Source organism: Lolium rigidum, chromosome 6 (genome assembly GCF_022539505.1).
Source record: "Lolium rigidum isolate FL_2022 chromosome 6, APGP_CSIRO_Lrig_0.1, whole genome shotgun sequence".
Classification (NCBI taxonomy): domain Eukaryota; kingdom Viridiplantae; phylum Streptophyta; class Magnoliopsida; order Poales; family Poaceae; genus Lolium; species Lolium rigidum.
The window spans coordinates 185,745,387-185,766,196 of record NC_061513.1 but is presented as its reverse complement, the minus strand read 5'-3'; the positions used below and the strand labels follow the sequence as shown (position 1 = coordinate 185,766,196).

General features: G+C 47.9%; 1 protein-coding gene across 1 annotated transcript; it reads right to left on the bottom strand.

Annotated features, from left to right (window-relative positions):
• Positions 1-2,968: 2,968 nt before the first annotated feature.
• On the bottom strand, positions 2,969-5,582 carry LOC124663630 (indole-3-pyruvate monooxygenase YUCCA2-like). The gene is made up of 4 exons (XM_047201306.1): positions 4,824-5,582; positions 3,550-3,798; positions 3,309-3,431; positions 2,969-3,166 (listed from the first exon to the last, which is right to left on the bottom strand). Exons 1-4 carry the CDS (start codon positions 5,580-5,582, stop codon positions 2,969-2,971), a joined length of 1,329 nt encoding a protein of 442 aa, XP_047057262.1.
• Positions 5,583-20,810: the final 15,228 nt, after the last annotated feature.

The window sequence follows — 20,810 nt, the reverse complement described above, 5'->3', positions numbered from 1 at the left end:
CCACCTGGTGGAGGAAGTACCTCCAATTAAGCTATAACCAGAATATATTCGTAGTGGATGCGAGGATTCCAGTCCTTGTTTGAGACATAATAGATTCCACAACGCATTACTAGCAGATTCACTGGCACGACCGCCTGGTGTGTGCCCCTGGAAGGGAAGAGAGGCCTTCCGGGTCACCCGAGGGGGGCTGAAGGAGTAGCAGTCATGGCACTTTGTAAGGAGCGGCTCCGGCGAGGTGATTGGGCCGCACCGCAGGATGCAAAAGGCTAGCTAGGGCTAGCTCGATTATGCTGGTAGCCACAGACGACCTGTTCAGTTTAGGAACTAGTTTAACGCTAGCTAGCTGTCTTTTCACCGCTTTGATCGTTTATGGTAAGCTCGCCTTTCATGCCGGAAAAGACGCAGGCAGACGGGCAGAGCACTGGTGCGCGTGCACTGCCTCTGATGACATGACTAGATGCAAGAAGGAAGAATCTCCTTTGCATATACCCTGACCTGACCCTAGCACAATTGCACAAAGGGGAATCACTCAGCCGGGGGGACACTGCGCTTCAGGAAAAACCCTGGGGGCTGGGGCACCCAGCACTCAGCTCTCGCATTTCTTCTGAACCGTTCGCTGCCGGCCAGTGCGTCCAGGTAGCTGGGTGCCTGGGTGCGCATGGCATGCTTGCCCGGGGAGGTCGGGACCGACGGCTCTGCCGCCGGAAAGCTAGGTCCCGAAGAGGCACGCCTTTGCCTTCCAAGGACCTTGGAGGTGCATGCGCGCCATGGCAAAGCCGCAGAGACGCATGAGACGAGATCGATCGATGACGAGGAAGGCTGTAGCTAGGTAGCGCGCGATAAGGTCGATCATCGGTGAGGGCCGGCGCCGCACTCGCGCCCATCCCTGCCGCCACCGCCATGCGCGTGCGAGCATGCGCGCATGTGGCCGCGCCTTGGGTTTCGCTCTCCTCGGCGTGTACCTGAACTTTTTCTCCCCAATCTGCTCGTCATGTGCTAGCCTAGCTGCTCCCGCGCCGTGCGCGGCCGACGTCCACTCCTTTTTCGGTGGGTCTCGGGGCGACCCTTTTCTTGCCTTGTTTAATCCCATCACCCGTCCATCCGTCCGTCCGAGAGAACGGATCGACGCCGGCGGTGGAGCTAGCTTAGCGGCCATGTTGCTTCGGAACCCACATACGTACCTTCGAATGATATGTGCCGCCCGATCGAGTTCGATCGGCGCTTGGGCCACTGTGGAAGAACAGCACGGGCGTCGCCGTCGCCCTAATCATCAGCTCCAGAGATATTATGTGGTTTGCTGACGAGACAAGGGCGGCTATGCACTTGAGATCGATGCTACAATGGCCGCACTCTCTCGTTCGTTCGTTTCTCTTTGGCCGGAGAGGGTTCCGTACGCAAGGCCGTAACTACATCCATGGACGATCCATAATGCATGCTTCGCTTCAGCTACAGGTAAGTCAGTCATATGTCAAGATGCTGCAACTTGATTGCAACAGGCCACTCAAGTTATAGAGAAGAAACACGGGGCCACTCAAGTTCTAACATTAATGCTTCAGCTTTGCACTCTTCTTCGTTCGTCGCCACTAGCTTACTGGTACCTGACTCGATCGATCCCACATTCAATGGCTACACTATCGTGTTCGTTCTCTTCTGCTTGGCTGGGTGCAGGGACGAACATGCTGCAGCGGTCGATGGCATCGTCCCATGAACGATCGATATGCTATGATCCGGCTACAGATAGAGCCTGCTTAGGTTAGTCACACTCACAGCCTCACACCAGCAGTGCAACGGAGAGTGCCGATGTCTTTCAAACATGATTGATGTGTACAGATCACGAGCGATGATGTGTCCACTCATCAGAAAAGTGTAGTCAACGTGTTTGGAGGGAGCTAATCCGTGCATGTGATTGCACTGTATCTGTCATTATTACAAAATATATATGGAATTTCCTCTCATCCCCGTGTTTACATCTCATCGATCTAGACAGGAGTGCTCCGTTTCCGGTCTCCATTACCAATCATGAACCAGTCTTATCTCCTAATACTCCTTGCTTCACGTGCTACCACGTGGTTAGCGCGACTAAATACAATCAGTAAAGGCACTACCACAGCATGATCTTTTGTGATGTAGAGAGTGGTATGTAACTATGTATACACAATACCGTGGCGTAGAGAACCCAGGGAAAATGTTGCTGAAAAAATATCCAAGAGATTCTGGTGTCGAAGGCCGTCTTTTCCACAGTGAAAGGAAATCCATGGAATATTCCTCTTGTCTTTGCAGCACCAAGAGTTACCTCGTCGCCCCCAAGTGACTCCTGTAGGACCTCATGTTCTGTACCTGGCTCCGTTGCTGTCGTTTCGCCAATGATACGCAGGCAGAGGCAGAGCGGCTGCCCAGCAACGAAAACTTTTGGTGCATGGGCTACCAACAGGAAAAGGAAGAGAGACCTCACTCTACTTAGGTCTAGCCGAAAGCGAACTTGATGATAGAGCAAAGCAATTGCGCAAATGTAGTATGCACCGGCCGGAACACCAGAATATATTCAAGCGATTCTTGACCAACTTCTGAAACTTTCACTTCCTAGCTGCTAGGTTTGATGCAAACTATATACACGTCATGTAGCAAAAACACAATCTAGATTCATTGATCAGTCGAGGCCAAACAGAGCCCGATTGTTGTTGAACATGGGCACTTCGATATTACCCCTCCGAGGATGATACAGAGCTGCCTATATAGGATGGTTAGTCATCAAAACCAAAACCCCCAAAAAAAAGATCAACAAATACAATACCCAGCCTATACAAACACTAAAAAGACAAGCAACACAACATGCCGCACGTGCATTACAACCCTTTGTGATCACTTCACAGTACCATTCTCGACAAACCTACACTACACATATATTCACAAACTTGGAGACCGATGGCACCCCTCCCCCCTACCACTGGGGCAAACACGGAGACAGAAGCTAGAGCAACACGCCTGGATACTTTCCTTCAGCACGCAACTGCTGCTCGACGTCGTGAGCAATCCTCCTCGCATCAAGAGATGTTCCCATCAGACCGCGTCGAGTGAGTCCGGCCGAGTAGAGTCCCCTCTCGCCCTTCCACCCGTTTGGAAATGCTTTCCTTGGCAAGCCGTCTTTCTCCGAAAACAACTCCCGGTCCTGCCCATTTCATAGCAGAACACGATTAGAGATCATCTTACACAGGTTTCATAACTTTTTTCATTCAACGGGGGAAAATGTGCCTCTAATATTATATACACCATGATATTAGTAGATATGCCACGGTAAAAATGTAATGCACCTTTAACCAGAAGGGGACATTGCTCCTGTAGCCAGTCGCAAGCACAATTGCATCAAAGTCCTCGGACGACGTGTCCAAAAACTCTACTTGTCGTCCGGATATCCGTTTGATGCCTGGATGCACCTGCATAGTTCAACCAATGGGGAAAATTGCAGATCAGCACTTATATTAAGGCAGACAGACTGGTTGATGGACTCCCTCAAACAATCACTTCAGTGTACTTCAGTGGTATGAAACAGACCTTGATATCCCCCGACCTAATCTTTGCAAATGTGCCAACATCAAGAACTGGGGTCTTCCCTGAGAGCGACTTGAGCTCGAGAGGGCCGACGGTAGGCCGCTTTAGCCCAAGCCGAGCAGTATCCCCAAGCATGGCCCGTGCTACGAGCAGTAGAAACAGGTCCACCACGTGGACTGGCAGCCACTTGAGCAGCCACATTGACAGCCCAAAGGTGGACTGACCCAGCATCTCCCTGGGCAAGATGTGTACCTGCCAATGATGAACAAAATCTTAGCTAGCGCTCACAAAAGGCAACACAACATTTGTACTAATGATTGGATCATAAAATTAATCAACGCCAATTTCTCTTTTCCGAAGTTATGCTTTCTGCATGCTACAAGAAGCAACATGACCAATTTGGTCCCTGGACCAAACTTATTCCCTTATCTCCAGCATAGTATGGAAAGCAAACCCCAGCTTGCATTTTTTTTTTCTTCTTCTTTTGGAAGCCAAGCTTGCTTTTTTAAAATCTCACTAAGCTCTTTGAAAGCTGAAAGAGCTGTGAGAAAGGAATGCACCTAGTCATGAAAGGTAGGTTCTCAAGTCATTTTACTAATGTTTCTTTCTAAGTGACAGACTTATGCTATGCTCTCATGGTGGTGATGGGGACCCATGGTTAAATGTGCAAATCATAGTTTTCTCATGAAGTATAGAAGAGAAAGCTCTTTGCACCATCCTTGGGGCAAGAAAACTATTAGCATGAAGCTAACCAAGAACCGAAAGAAAATGGAGAAGGAAGACGCAGAGATGGCGAAAAAAGATGCAAGTACACACTAGAAATAAAGAGCATAAAAACTAATAGGAAGCAATAGAGAAACCTCTCGTTTCAGGAATCGCCCCTTTCCTCAAGTGGCAGCTTGTTCTTAACACGGAAATTCGCATAATAATGGCAACTGTGCTGCAGGTGCAAGAGCCAATTTGGCCTTGAAAATCTCGAATTTGATGTGCACTAATGATTTCAGATAACTAGGCCTTCCTTAAATTGATGAGCTAGAGTCTACAATCTACAGATAAGCACACTCAAGGTGCTGACATAGACAGAACCAGACACCTCAACAAGTATAACCTAATTAATATAATTAACCAGGGGGCACCTCCTGTAATTAGTCTAGGTTTATCATTTCCCAGGGTTAAACTTCAGGAACATATCAAGTAATGAGCATAATTCACGCGGAATAATGACTGAATAACATTGTCAAAATAATAATGATAGAGATGAAGAGAAGGTCACGTACAGTGTCTCTTACTACAATATGGGGATGTGCATTGTTGTTGCAAAGATCTAGGCAGACCTCCATGCCAGAGTTGCCACACCCAACAACAAGAACACGCTTCCCAGCAAACACACGGCCAGTTTTGTATGCACTGGTGTGCATAACCGTTCCCTTGAACTCTTTTAGGCCACCAATCTCTGGCTGCACAACCTCAGCGTTCTCCCCAGTCGCCACAACCAACCACCGGGACATATATTCCACTTCCTCTCCCATTCTTCCTGTAGCTTGCATCCTCACCCGCCATAACAGACACTTCACATCGTACTCTGCACATACCACCGTGTGGTTGTAGGTAGGGCAGATGCCGAACCGTGCAGCATACTTTTCCAAGTATGCTACAAACTCCTTCTTTGAGGGGTAAATAGGGTAATCGGCAGGGAAAGGCATTAGAGGAAGCTCACAGAACTGTCGTGGAAGATGAAGGCTCAGACGATCATATGTTTTGAGCTGCCACAGGGAAGCTATGCAGTTGGAGCGCTCGAAGATAAGGCTATCGACCCCCTTCTCCTTGAGACATGCAGCAACGGCAAGCCCTGATGGTCCTGCACCCACGATAATTGGACCTGGAACCAAGATACATCGCTGTGAAGGAGTAACGGCAGCATCCGCACTCCTCCCCTTGCAGAAATCTTCAACATGTTGTCCGCAGTTTTGGCTGAAATAGGTTTGGAAGATAGGATCATGGGCTCTCTTGCCCTCACTTTCACTCCAATGGTCCATGCACGTAGTAGGCTTCTAATGGTGTTTCCTTGATGTAGCTAGTAGTGTATGGCTGTGTTTGCTTCGATCTCAACTCTGTTGAACATGAATGCATGCACCACAGAGAAGATAGTGTGGAGGTAAGTTGTATGTAAAGAGTTGGTGCAGATGGGATGGTAGAGAAGAAACCTCGTTATTTTGAGAGGGTTGGTCCCTTATATAGTCGGCCTCCTAAGGTGTCAACTAGGATCTCGCCTAAATCCCAAAATTTGCACTAGAAATGCCCAAATGAACTATAAGTGGGATTTAGGCGGGACCCCATTTACATCTATACAGCCTCCTCTTTGTTAGAAAGTTGAGAAGAGAAGAGGAAAACAGATGAAAGAAAGCACAGGGGAAGTTCTGAGAGTGGCTGTCTTCTATAGAATGCATGCCCTAGCTAAGTTCTTTTGCCCTATATACCCACCATCTAATTAAGCAGTCGTGATTTTGAATGGGATCAACTACGCTCATTTGAAAGGTACTACAAAAAAGTAACTTGAACACTCGGCGACGTGTGGCAACGTACGAATAAAAAAGCATGCATAACAGATTAGAACCTATTAGTAGTGGCATAGTTTAATCACTGAACTGTGCATGCCGCCTAATCCTGATGGAGCAGGTCAATCATGATGAGCTGACACTTTTTTTCATAACAAGAGGAATTAAGTACATTGTTGCTACTTAAATTGTAAAAGCTACGATAAAGTAAGATTTCTAAAAAGTAGTGAAGTCTATATATTAGCCAAAGCAACTACAACAGGTAACCTCGCGTGGCATGATTTATTCCCTTCTATCGTGTGCCCCAGCAATGAATGAATTCAGTTCAAAAGAAATAATTCCGAGGAGTCCTGCAGCTGTAACTTTGGGTTCCTGCTATGTCATGAACTGTGTGTGCCATTCTTACAGCTCTCCTAGGATACAAAGACTGTTTACCAGCAAAAGATCACCTTCAAGTGTGCATAAGCCATAAGCATCCATCAGTTTTCTGGGGCAAACAGCTCCATCAGTGTCAAGCAGCCTAGCACCATGGAAACATCTAGCAAAGAATGATTTACGAAGATGCTTTGAATTGGGACGCTAACTGGTAGGGCCTTGGCAAATCAGAAGTTTTGGAGTTGAACTTTCCCAATGATGTTCATGGTGCATCTTGCTTCTAACAAAATGCTAATTAGAAGGAATTATTAGACCTCAACAGTTGCCAGCCATCAGCACTTCATGTTGAAACCATCAACACGGTACTGCATCTGACAAATGACTTCCATAGGCACTGACAAACTGTTGTACCCACTTTCTTTTCGCATTCAGAGGATCCTTGCACAAGAAAAAATAGTGCCCCCAAACATCTCTCCATGGTAGGTTCTAACAGCTAGAAAAGTCAACCAAATAAGGACTCACAGAATTAGCATTGCACCAATAAAATAAATTGCTCCCAAGTTCTACTGATAGAACCTAAATTTGCCAAGAACAGGAAGAACCTAAATGCAAAGATGGAAGGATGAAAATTTCGAGCAAGTCCAGAAGTCCATTAAGAAAAGGTGTGTCTCAACGTCCTGCGGTGTTAACTTCCTTTTGCATCTGACATACCAGATGGGAAGTTAACAGGGGCCAACCAAAACATTTTCTCTAGCTGGTCATACAGATTGATCACAGCAAAAAAAAAAAGAAAAAAAAAAGAGATAAGAGAACAGATCTGTGCAGCAACCAGCAATGTAGCATAAGATTTCTACCTGGGGGAAGTCCAACAACTAGCCCCAGTGGGGTCAAGCAAATTGTGGCCTTTTGTGCCCTAGACAAGAGCAGCAGCCTGCTTGGTTGCTTGGTGCCAATCAGCCCCGAAGTACTGCTGTTGCACACTCAGCACAGATAACAAGGATCCATCTTCCAATGATGGAGGATCCTGAGACGTAGCTCATGCCTGCTATTCTTCTAGTATACTTCCTCCTGGATTCTTTTTTGCCACCCCCACCACCGTACATCGCAATCTCTTGAACCACCGCTTTTCAGGATTCTTGTAGGCAGGGCACTCCCAGAATGATATTGCTTTTATTTTGGTGAATGAATAGCTCATATGTACCTTCGTGGTAAGAGTATACAGTCCAGGGATTTGGTTACCGGGCGGGATTTCTGGTTACCGGGCGGGAACCGGACTTCCCGACCCCCCTCGGGAAACCGGTATACCGGCCAAAAAATCCCGAATTTTTTGACTTTTTCTGAAAATTTTGAATTTTAACAAAATTCCTCTGTAAATTGTCCTGCCGAGGAATTTGAATTCAAATTTTGATTTTCGAATTCGTCCGGTAACCGGTCGGGATTTTCCGGTTACCGCGGTAACCGGCAATCCCGACCCCCCTCGGGATTTTTTTTCATTCGGGACCCAAAACCTTGATACAGTCCTTTCACATCCCATGGATCCAAGTCTGAAAACCACAATCCTTATTGCTACTACAGGATGTTGTTAGGCAACCAAATATTACACATATTCGGTGTATCCAATACCTTGAGCCTGATGTTTATAACTGATTCAGGTCATTATGCTTAGGATTGCATTAAGGCTGTTACCTTGTGTATCTTGTGTATTTTTCCTATATACATGAGGAAGGTCACACGAGTGGCCTAATTCACCCAAACCCTATGTTTCACATGGTATCAGCTAGGCGTTCTGCCGCCGGCACCGCTTCAGCACCCCTCGCCTACCATCAGTTCCGTGGCCGCCAATGACAGCACAAATCCTCTAGCCGCCCTAGGGTTTTAGGCCAGCGCCATCCAAAGCATCTATGTGCTCACCCCTGTCATGCAAGTCCATCAATGACTAATGCCTTTAACTGAAAAACATCACCGACACGCTCATCGACCTTGGTTCTCCGATCACCAATGACACCCTCGTGTGGAACATGATCAAGGGCCTCGACGAGCAGTTCGGCCATGTCACCGTGATCATGCCAGTGCTCATGCCGTTCCCATCCTTCCTCTAGCTCTGGAACATGCTTCTCCGGTGCTTAAGCCGGAGCAACCCAAGCGGCAGAAATTGTGGCCCAGGTCCTCACCTTGCATGCTACGAGTCTCCCGCTCCCATCAGCCCGGGTGCCCTACAATGTGCCGTCCGGCAACTACAACACCGGCAAGAACAAGGGTAAGAAGAAGGTCATCGGCGGTACACCTGTTGGGCTAGGTGGTGCCCAGCCATGCCCTACCCCCCTACAATCCGTGGACGGGGTCCATCTACATGTACGCTGTTCTCAGGGAGGGGGTATGTGAAAACCCTAACACTATTGTTTGCTCGCTGTGCAGAGTACATATATACACTAGGATGGGCCTTTCGGCCACAAACACACACACTGTCCAACAATCCCCCTCAAGATGGATGATAGATATCTATCATTCTCATCTTGCTACAAGCTGAATTACATTCCTTAACCCCTAAACCTTTAGTTAGGCAATCCGCTACTTGTTCTGCAGAAGTAATATGGCTTAGTTTCAGCATTCCCACATCAAGATGCTCTTTGATAAAGAACCGATCTATTTCCACATGCTTCGTTTTGTCATGTTGAACTGTATTATTTGTTATCACACCAAAGCTTCAATGGTTCTTTCCTTAGAAGTCTTAACTCCGACAAGACACCTTTCATCCATAGCAGCTCACTCACGCAGACATTGCTCTATATTCTGCTTGATCGAAAGACTACCGACTCTTTTTTGCTCCTCCAAGATACTAGGTTTCCTCCAACAAAAACACAAAAACCAGATGTTGACCTTCTATCATCAAGGCAGCCCAATCGGCATCACAATATCCTTCTACATTCAAGTGTCCATTAGCCTTGAACCATAAACCTTTTTCAGGACTTCCTTTTAGATAGCGCAAAATTCGGTTTGCTGCCTCTAAATGTCCACTTCTTTGGTCATGCATATAGCGGCTAGCCACACTTACAACATAAGATATATCAGGTCTTGTGTGACACAAATAAATGAGTCGTCCGACAAGTCGCTGGTAGCTCTCTCTATCAACTGGATCTCCTGATTGTGTGCACAACTGATGATTTTGCTCAATAGGAGTTGCAGCAGTTTGACACGAAAGTATACCGGTCTCGTTGAGCAGATCAAATACATATTTTCGTTGAGAAAGAACTATCCCTTTAGAGGATCTTGCAATCTCAATACCCAAAAAATACTTGAGTTGGCCAAGATCTTTAGCCTCAAATTCTTTGCTCAGCCTCACCTTTAGCCGGCTTATCTCCACATTATCATCTCCAGTGATAACAATATCATCCACGTAAACTGTGAGGACTGTGACATGACTCTCTGAATGCCTATAGAACACAGTATGATCCCCATTACATTGTCTGTAACCCATACTACACATGGCTCGCCGAAATCTGTCAAACCATGCCCTTGGTGACTGACCATACAAAGACTTTTTCAATCTGCACACCTTCCCCTTGCCTGGGTTATTAAAAAGATGTGGAATCTCCATATAAATCTCTTCCTGTAGATCTCCATGCAAAAATGCATTCTTGACATACAATTGATGCAACGGCCAACCAAAGTTTGCAGCACAAGAAACAATAGTTCTTACTGTGCTCATCTTTGCAACCGGTGCAAATGTCTCATCATAGTCAATCCCATATATTTGACTACAACCTCTTGCCACCAACCTCGCTTTTCGTACCTTTCAATTTTCCCTTCAGGGGTTTGCTTCACTGTATACACCCACTTACAAGTAACTGGATTTTTCCCTGCTGGAATAGAAGCAAGATCCCATGTCTTGTTCTTCTAGAGAGCTTTCATTTCCTCCAACATGGCCTCGTACCACTTTGGGTCTTCTTTTGCTGCTTTCCAATCTCTTGGGATTACCACAGACCCACAGTTGCAATGAGGTAATGAAAGCTCTATACTCGGACGATAGTGAGCCATATGACACATAATTTGCAATATCATTCTCAAAACATGTATCTTTCAGGAGGCTTTCTTGCCTTTGCTCGTGGTTCTTTCCTTAAGGCAATAGGAAAATTCAGTGAATCAACCATTGGAATATGTTGTTCTTGATGTTGCTCCCCCTGCAATAGGACCTCACTATTTTGTTCCTGTAGTAGGTTGAGGTTCTAGTTGTTCATGTTGCAATTCCCTTCTTGTATACACCCTTACGTTCTCTTCCTCATTTGGCTTCCTCCATTCTTCACCCATAGGTTGTTCATGTTGCAATTGCCTCCTTGTATACACCCTCAAATTTTGTTTCTCATTTGGCTTTCTCCATCTCTCTTCCCTCATAGGACATGGATTTGTACCAACCACAACTCTCGATTCTTCAACTTCTTTTGTCCTCAACGGTTCACTCTCCCCCTCTCGACTAGCATCACTTGTGTTAGGAGAGTCAAGGTCAAATAGCGAGCCGATGTCCGTCTTTTCTCCATAGAATGGCTCAGACTCTCTAAATGTCACATTCATGCTCACAAATGTTCTCCGCTCACTAGGAATCCAACACTTATAGCCATTTTGTCCAGATGTGTCCCAATGAAGATGCACTTCACAGCACATGGATCCAATTTGCCCACCGAAGGTCTGTGATCTCTAACAAAACACATACATCCAAATACCTTGGGTGGAACAATAAACTCATTTTTCCCGAAGGTCATCTCATATGGAGTCTTCATCCCAAGTACTCTTGATGGCATCCGATTGATGAGATAAGTAGCAATCATAACAGCTTCACTCCATAGAAATTTAGGCACATTCATAGTAAACATAAGTGATCAAGCTACCTCCATTAGGTGCTGATTCTTCCTCTCAGCTACTCCATTCTATGGAGAAGTATCAGGACAATAAGTTTGATGAATTATTCCTTTCTCTGGTAGAAATTTGCGAAATTCATTATTCACATACTTTGTCCCATTATTAGTTCTGATAAACTGAATACTTGTGCTGAAATGATTTTGGATATATGCATAGAAGTCTCTGAAGCATGTAAGTACTTCACTTTTTTGTTTCAGAAGATATATCCAAGTTGTCCGGGAGTAGCAATCTATGGTGACAAAATACTTCATTCCACTAACAAAAATCACAGGAGAAGTCCAGACATCAGAGTGAACCAACACAAAGGGCGACATACTTCGGAGTCTGCGGCTTACATATGATGGCCTTGTGTGTTTTCCGTACTCACATGCATCACACACAAGTCTGTCTTTCTTTACCTTCTTCATTTCCCATCGGGAGCGCTGTTCGCGCACCCGAGAAATTATAAAACTTCGGAAAAGAAAGAAAATATAGCGGCATAATAGCGTGGAGCCTACAACCAAGCACAAGTCCTTGGCTGTAGCCTCGGGGGCTACTCCCATCGGGAACGCTGTTCGCGTGCCCGATGAAATTATAAAAAAGAAAGAAAGTCGAATGAAAAGAAGAAACATAGAACGACAAGAGAGTATATTTCGAGTTATAAATAACTCGTATATACTCCCATCGGGAGAGCAATATAAGTCATCCGTGACTCGATAAAATGTGCCATTCCATCAGCCGAATAAGCACTCGACAATATATTCTCGTAACGCCGAAGTTGCGATCAATTTCCGAATGCCGCAAAACTTTGCGAAGGTAAGACCCCGCATCAATTTCGTGAGGCGTGGCGCCGTCTCGACGTCGGTTTGCTACTTTTATCCGTATCAACAGATACGAAGAAAAATCCTAACGGACGCGTTAGGTACCCGATAAATATGGACTGGACTCGACGAACGGTAAGACCTTAAGCGGCACTCGTCGAAGTTTACACCAGTATCCCGAAATCATGTCCAGGGACGTGATTTTGAAGTAGGTTTTTGCGGATTGCCACTAGAGCAGTTAACTAGTACATGATCCGTCAGATGAACTAGCCCCAACTACCATTATCCCTGTACAATATAGAAATTTATATGAAGAAATATAGAAAAGTTTAAGTTGTCGAGTAAAAATAAACAGTGGAGATTTTCCCTGACTCTACGATTCAAGCAAAATCTCGGGGCTACCGACATAGGCATCCCTAATGGGCCCGCCGAAGATAGTACCCGGGGTTTATTGAAGGCCCACTACTCGAAGAATAAGAAGATTCAGAAGCCCAAGATGTTATTAAAGAAAGTTAGAGTTGTAATAGAAAGTCTTATTTGTAATCTTACGGGAAGAGTTTGAAACCTTCCCGGACAGCACGAATCCCTCGGCTCCGCCTCCTATATAAGGGGGAGTCGAGGGACGCAGAGATCATCGAATCATTGTCTACAAACCCTAGTTTTCATAATCGTCGAGTACTTTTCGGCTGAAACCTTCGAGATCTACTTGCCCTCTACTTCCAACTAAACCCTAGCCTACAATTCGTAGGCATTGACAAGTTAATACCTTGTCACCAACCGACAATGTTGGAGTATCACCCTCACCTCATTGTCGCTTGCAACAGCTGCCAGAGCAGTGCACGATGTATCATTGGTTCCCCGTCTATCCAAATACCATAGTCCCTTATGTCTGACACCAGTCCCAAGTCGTTTTCTAATCTTCCTCTCCTCAATTATACAAATATATCAGTCAACAATGATTCAACAATCAATATCATCAACCAAGTTGCTCATGGACACCAAACTAACCGAATATGATGGAGCATATAAAACTGAAGACAATGTAATCGATGGAGTGCATTCCACTATGCTAGCCCCTTTGACAGGTTGATATGTTCCATCAACTGTTTGGATGGTTTATTTACGCGTGGGTGGATATGGAGCATATGATGCTGTTGTGAATGAGCAACTAGTATTCACAGAGGGCCATAGGCCAGTACATGTACATGTGTGACAATGTGCAGGTAAGCCCCTCATACACTGGGGAATAACAGAAAAGGGACTATACAACTCTAACACCCACCCCCCCCCCCCCGCAAACTCATGGTGGATCAACAACACTGAGTTTGGAGAGAAAGAAAACATGTTGTGCTCTAGTCTGGCCTTCGTGAAGAAGTCAGCAAGCTGAAGCTCTGAAGGCACATAATGAAGAGCCATAACCTGATGCTGCACAACATGACGCACATAGAAGGCATCAACACCGATGTGTTTGGTGAGCTCGTGCTTCACCGGATCACGTGCAATGCCGATGGCACCGTACTCGTCCGATAAGAGCGGAGTCGGAGCGTCGGCGAGAAACACCAAAGTCCGCAAGTAACCGGCGTAACCAAGTCACCTCAGCCGTCAAGAGAGCCATGGCTCGCAACTCAACCTCAACACTCGAACGAGAGACCGCAACCTCGCTTCTTGGTCTTCCAAGCAATGAGAGAGCCACCAAGAAAAACACAAGAGGCGGAAAGAGACTTGCGATCCTCCTGGATCACTAGCCCGAGTAGCATCCGAGTAGGTCCGGAGCCGTAAGGAGCCGGAGCGAGGAAAGAAAAGCCGACGGGAGATAGTGCCACGAAGATAGCGAAGGACACGAAGAAGATGACTATAGTGGACACTAGTGGGAGCAGCTATGAACTGACTCAGAATGTGGACTGGGTAGGAGATGTCAGGACGTGTGACAGCAAGGTAGACAAGAGTCCCAACCAAGTGACGATAGCGAGTCGGGTCCGGAAGAGGATCACCATCAGTGGAACGGAGGCGGACATTGAGCTCCATAGGAGTCTCGACAATGCGCTCATCACTAAGAGCGGCACGAGTGAGAAGGTCATGAATATACTTTTCCTGCGAGATATAGAAGCCATCGGAGGTAGAGGAAACCTCAAGCCCAAGAAAGTAGCGGAGAGGACCAAGATCAGTCATGAGAAACTGATCGCGAAGACGGGCCTTGACAAAGGCAATGTACTCAGGGTCGTCGCCTGTGATGATCATGTTATCAACATAAAGAAGAAGCAGAGTCCGACCACGAGAGGATGTGTGGACAAAGAGCGCAGGGTCATGTGCGCTAGGGACGAAACTAGCAGCGATGACCACAGAGGCAAAACGCTGAAACCAGGCGCGAGGGGCTTGCTTAAGGCCATAGAGAGAGCGCCGGAGACGACGGCACCATGCCATCGGGAACGGAGTAGCCGGGAGGTGGCTGCATGTATACCTCCTCACTCAACTCACCGTTAAGAAAAGCATTCGCACATCAAGCCGAGAGACGGACCGATGACGAACGTAAGCAACGACAAGAAGAGTACGAACAGTGGTCATGTGAGCCACTGGAGCAAAGGTCTCGTCATAGTCACGGCCATGCTCCTGCTGAAAGCCGCGAGCGACAAGTCGAGCCTTGTAGCGCTCAAGAGAACCATCGGAGCGAGTCTTGACCTTATAGACCCACTTGCAGGTGATGGGACGAACAGGGCAAGGAGGAGTGACAACACCCCAAGTGCCAGTACGCTCAAGAGCAGCAATCTCCTCAGCCATCGCTAGCAGCCATTCGGGATGAGCAAGGGCGTCCCGATAAGAGGTCGGCTCAAGGGCAGCAGAAAGACCGTAGTGAGTGGGAGAATAGCGATCAGGAGGAGGACGAGGACGAGCACGAAGATGATGAGTCGGCTCGGACGGAAAGGGCATCGCATCAGAGGTAGAGGGCATGTCAGGAGAAGCAGCATCATCCTCACGGGGACGACGGGAGTAGTGAAAAGGGTAGGGAGGGACGACCGTAGTCGAGGAAGGTGACAGAGGAGAGGAAGGTGTAGAGGGTGGGGACGGTGGTGAGGGAGGAGAGGGAGGACTGGCGGGTGGAGGAGAAGAAGGTGGTGAGAGAGTCGGCGGAGCAGGGACCAGAGGCACAGGAGGAGGTGAGTCAGGAAACATGAGAAAAGAGATATCATCCACCGAGAAGGAAGAGGAGGAGGGACGCGGGTAGAAAGGACGGGACTCATCAAAAGTGACATCCCGAGATATGCGTATCCGACGACTAATAGGATCCCAACACTTATATCCTTTGTGCTCAGGGCTGTAGCCAAGGAAAACACACTCAACAGATTGAGCACTCAGCTTGGTGCGTTCGCGTGGAGCAAGAAGAACATAGCAAACGCAACCAAAAAGACGAAGGGTCGAGTAATCAGGAGTGTGACCAGTAAGACGCTCAAGAGGAATACCACCCGGCCTGCAAGGCTGTGGAGGGCCGAAGGTTGATGAGATAGGTGGAAATAGACACAGCCTCAGCCCAGAAGTGAGGAGGAAGAGAGGCAGCGATCATCATCGCACGGGCCGTCTCAAGCAGGTGGCGACGCTTGCGCTCAGCCACGACATTTTATGCATGGGCGCCAGGGCAGGAGAACTGGGCAAGAGTACCCTATTCTGCAAGAAAACCACGCAACAGCTGGGAGATATACTCACCAGCAAAATCAGCTCTAAAGACACGTATAGGCGTGGAAAACTGAGTGTGGACCATGGCAGCAAAACGCTTGTATATCGAGAGAACCTCGCTGCGAGAAGTCATGAAATAGATCCAAGTGTGGCGAGAGAAATCATCGATAAAAATAACATAGTAGCGTTGGCCCCCTTGGAAGCAAAGGGAGCAGGACCCCATACATCAGAATGAACCAAATCAAAGGGACGCTGGGATACAGACTCACTAGTAGGATAAGGTAACTGATTTTGTTTACCAAGCCTACAGCCATGACAACCCTGAAGCGAGACATCTCCTGAGACAGTCCCCAGAAGACCTCGACGAAGTAAAGACGACAAGCGAGAACCACAAAGATGACCAAGACGATGATGCCACTGCTGAAAGGAGGCGGTAGTGGAAGCAGCAAGCACACGTGGTGTAGTCGGTGAAGTGGTGGAAGAAGGAACATGAAGCCAGTCAAGCTCCCGAAGTCCCTGGGAGTCACGGCACCGAGGGCCAGCCCCAACCAATGCCCGAGTGTGTGTATCCTGGACAGAACAAGAATCGACATCAAGAATGACCCGACAACCAGAATCAGTAAGTTGAGCAGCGGAAAACAAGTTCATGGTAAGACGGGGAACATGAGAAACATCAGGAACGGAAAAGGAGGGAGTAGAAAGAGTGCCACGACCAGCAACAGGAAGAGAAGTACCATCGGCAGTAAGAACACGAACAAGAAGAGGAAGAGGATGAAGAGAAGAAAGAGAGGAAGAATCAGGAAACATGTGAAAAGAAGCTCCAGAATCCAGAACCCACGAAGATGTACTCCGATCGTGTAGAGGAAACAGCCGCGGAGGCAGCAGTACCCGTCGAAGCAGAGCCGGAAGAGGCAAGAAGACGCTGAAGTCTCGCTATATCCTGCTCAGTGAAACAGGTGGTGACATGCGCTGAAGGTGGAGCACGAGGAGGCACACCACGCTGCTTCTGATAGCAGTCAGACTCAAGGTGACCAGGCCTCCGACAGTGTGTGCAGAACCGAGGAGGACGAGAGCGACCCCCACCGCGAAAAGGACGGGGTCCTCCAGAAGTAGCAGTCGCTGGTGTGGGCGAGCGGCGGTGCGAGTGCGGTGGGAACTCGAGCAGCAAGAACGAAAGGTGTCCCAAGCGATCCGAAGCATCGCGCAGACGAGTCTCCTCAGCACGAAGCTCAGTCAACACCTCTGAGATAGGAACACGGCCTCGAGCAAACAACTGGGCACGACGGGGCTCAAACTCGGGACGAAGTCGAGACAGGAACTCATGGATCCTCTGAAAGTCCATATCTGAACGTACTGTCCGACAACACTGGCAAGTACCACAGACAGCACTGCGAAGAGAGTCAAGCTGACGCCAGATCGCCGCACTCTGGGTGTAGAACTCATCAACAGTAGAGTCACCCTTCTGAAGATCATGCTCCTGACGCAGCACAGACAAATACAGAGAATCCCCAGAGGGCTGACAGCGCTGACGAAGGTGAGACCACATCTCAGCGACAGTAGCGAGGCCCATGAACTCAGAAGCAAATTGTGGCTGAACACTCTGAGAAAGAACGGCAGCAGCCCTGGCATCCTCATCACACCACTGAGTAAAGGCAGCCAAACTGTCACGGTAAGACCCAAGTGCCTCTGAATATGCAAGTACCTGCTCCTCATATGCCTCATCAGCAGCAGTCTCTGCAGACTTGGCTGCATCCCGATCAGCCTGAGAAGCATCCTCAGGAAGGGCCTGTGGCACGGACGGCGGGGTAGGAGGCACAGGAGCAGTGGGGCGCGGTGGACAAGAGACCTCGCCGGTGAGAACACCCCACAGCCGAAGACCACGCATGTGAATGCGCATAAAGGCAGCAAACTCTCCATAGTTGGTACCATCGAAGATCACAGGACAACGAGGGATACTCACGTAGCCAGAGGACGCCATTTTTTTTTTGTCAGCCCTCAGATCTGGATCTGGCCCGATCCAGTTGTGCGTGCTCACGAGCAGAAAGGCTCGGCAGCACTTCACGAGCAGCCAAGGCTACTTAGATGAGGGCTGGGCGTCGCCGGAGATGGCCGGCCGGATCAAGCGGCGCCAGAACAGGGCCGGGACGGCTCCGGCCGTGGGTCGCCTGGACGGGGCCGGCCTTGGCGAGGACGGGGCCGGCCGGGGCAGGGACGGGGCCGGCCGGAGGTGGCCTGGACGGGGCCGGCCGGGGCCGGAACGGGGTCGACCGACGGTGAGGTCGGCTGAAGCTTGGCCGGCTGGCGCCGGGTTCAGCACATCGGGGCAGAGGAAGATCCCGGGCTCCAATACGACGAAAAAGAAGGCTAAAAGAGCTCGATCCCGACAAGCACGGGAGAGAAGGAGGAGGGTGGAGCAGCGGCGGCCGGAATGATCATCGGCGGCGGCGCAGATCGAGCACGGAGTTGCAGCGTGCAAAGAGCTAAACCTAGAGCTCTAATACCATGTTGTGAATGAGCAACTAGTATTCACAGAGGGCCATAGGCCAGTACATGTACATGTGTGACAATGTGCAGGTAAGCCCCTCATACACTGGGGAATAACAGAAAAGGGACTATACAACTCTAACAGATGCAAACTCAGTCCACATGCCTGTGACATGTGTCGATGCTCCCGAGTCAAGTATCCAATTTGAACGAAAAAATTCATTGAGAGCAGAGCCTTGATTTGAGATACCTTTTTCACCTTGAGCTAGATTGACCAAATTACCAAGAATTGTTGTTTTCGCACTCTATTGGAGACATTCTTCACCACTCAATGGCCTCAATTCCTCAAGTAGCTCCTCATTCCTCTGTTTTTCTCTCATGCTGCCCGTACTTCAAGCTTCCCTTATCTAGCAGATTCTTCTCTTCCCCTCTGCTCCTATGAATTCCTCCTCGCTCAGCCGCAGCTGCCTTGCCTCTTCCCTGTACACCACACCTCGCCCAACTACTCTCCTCAAACCTTCACTAACGACCCACGACAACAATCCTCTATTGCCTGCTCTTCTCACGTACATCCGTCATGGCTGTGTTGGACCTCTTCCTCTCTACTGTTCTCCTTTCTCTCACCTCCTCAACCACACTAGCAGCGGGGCAGCAGCTCTCCAACTCCACGCACAACTCCCCTTCATCTCAGGCCACCATGGAGTAGCACTGCACCCCAGCCGCCGCATCTCCTAGCTCTAATACCATGTTGTTTCTCAGGGATGGGATATGTGAAAACCCTTAACACTATTGTTTGCTGATGTGCAGAGTACATATATACACTAGGATGGGCCTTTGGGCCACAAACACACACAACCACACACATACCCCAACATACCCCATAGGCAACCCCTTTGGCATCGTTGGACCGCGACTCAGCGCCACGGCCCGTGGCTTCGTGGCGTCCGCACATCAGCAATAGCATGGCGTCCTCAGCTACTACAACCTCTCCGCGCCTAACTCATGTGCTCCCACCCATGGCACCCTACACCTACGCCCTTACATCGGGCACACCATACGACTTCGATCCGTTTGTGGGTATTGTCGGCGCTCATCAACCAATTCAACATGATGAGCCTCGAGTCCCCTCTAACGAACCGGCAAACGTATCCATATGCTTTGGCGCCCATGTTTGTAGACACGGATATACTCAATTCCTAACCTCTCGCACTCCTTTCTCCAATGTAGTGGTCGGCGATGGTTCATCTCTTCCCGTCATTGGTTTCACCTATGCCTCTCTACCCTATCTTTTTCCTAATCGTCCGCTCCATTTACGACATGTTCTCGCTACTCCTTGTACAATAAAGAATTTGATACTCCTATGATCCAAATTAATTGACTCTACTTTGTCTAGATACAAATGTATCTAGTCAACGGACGCATATATCTGTATCTAGACAAAGTGGAGTCGATTAATTTGGATCAAAGGGAGTCTTTTTTTGACAATTGACATATGAAAATTGTTGTTTCGTTGAATTTGACCCTTTTTTCTATGCCTCCACAAACAAGTCATCTTAGGTGCAACAGTACAAAGTCACTTTACCCCTATTGTCCATCCGGTGCCGCACTACACACTCTTGTTGCCTCCACACCCGCGCCCGGCCTCTAGCATTGACGCCTCAGCCATTCGAGACGAGACACCCTTCGTCGCTTGTGTCGGCATCCTCCCTTCCATGCCATAAAAAAATAAAAGAGACTAGTCTATGTCATGTTAGCTTTGTCCACACATTCGTCTACCTTTTTCAAATTCTACAAGGCGAATTTTCGTCCTTTTGAACTTGTAAACCGGGTTCTCATAATTTCTCCAGATGAAAGCACGTTTGGTCATAACTATTTCTTAGTCATCCATGTATGGATCTATTATATATTTGAAGAATTTCATGTATGGAATTTTTATCAGATATGTAAAATACATACAATCCTATTTATAACAGTGTTGATACAATATATTGCGATATTGGATCTATTATAACAATAATAATGGAATAAATCACTATGGATATGGAGACTAATCTAAGTATCCAAACATGTCAGTTGAGGCATATTCAACCATCATGTTCTCGTGCCCATAGGGTCCTATGACTGTTGTAGAGTCATGGCGTTGCTACGTCCAAGAGGAACATCTTGTGAACACTAGCTAGATTGGTGTTAGCCAGATGAAAGATTGAAGTGAGCTTCAAACCTTTACCCTTGAGGTATGTTACGTACCAGGGATTGTTGATAGAGAATAACCAGATGTTGTGGGTGCGACTTTCCTCTAAGATATTCGTCTACCTTCCACACTTGTCACAAAGCTTACTTTTGTCAAATTGAGACTTCGCCATGCCATTCTCACGGTTTGAGTCTCATGTCCTTTTGTTCATGTTGCGCTTTCACTTACCTTTTCCATTCAAATGCACTTCAGGCAAAGGTTGAGCCCCAATTGGGCCCTTAA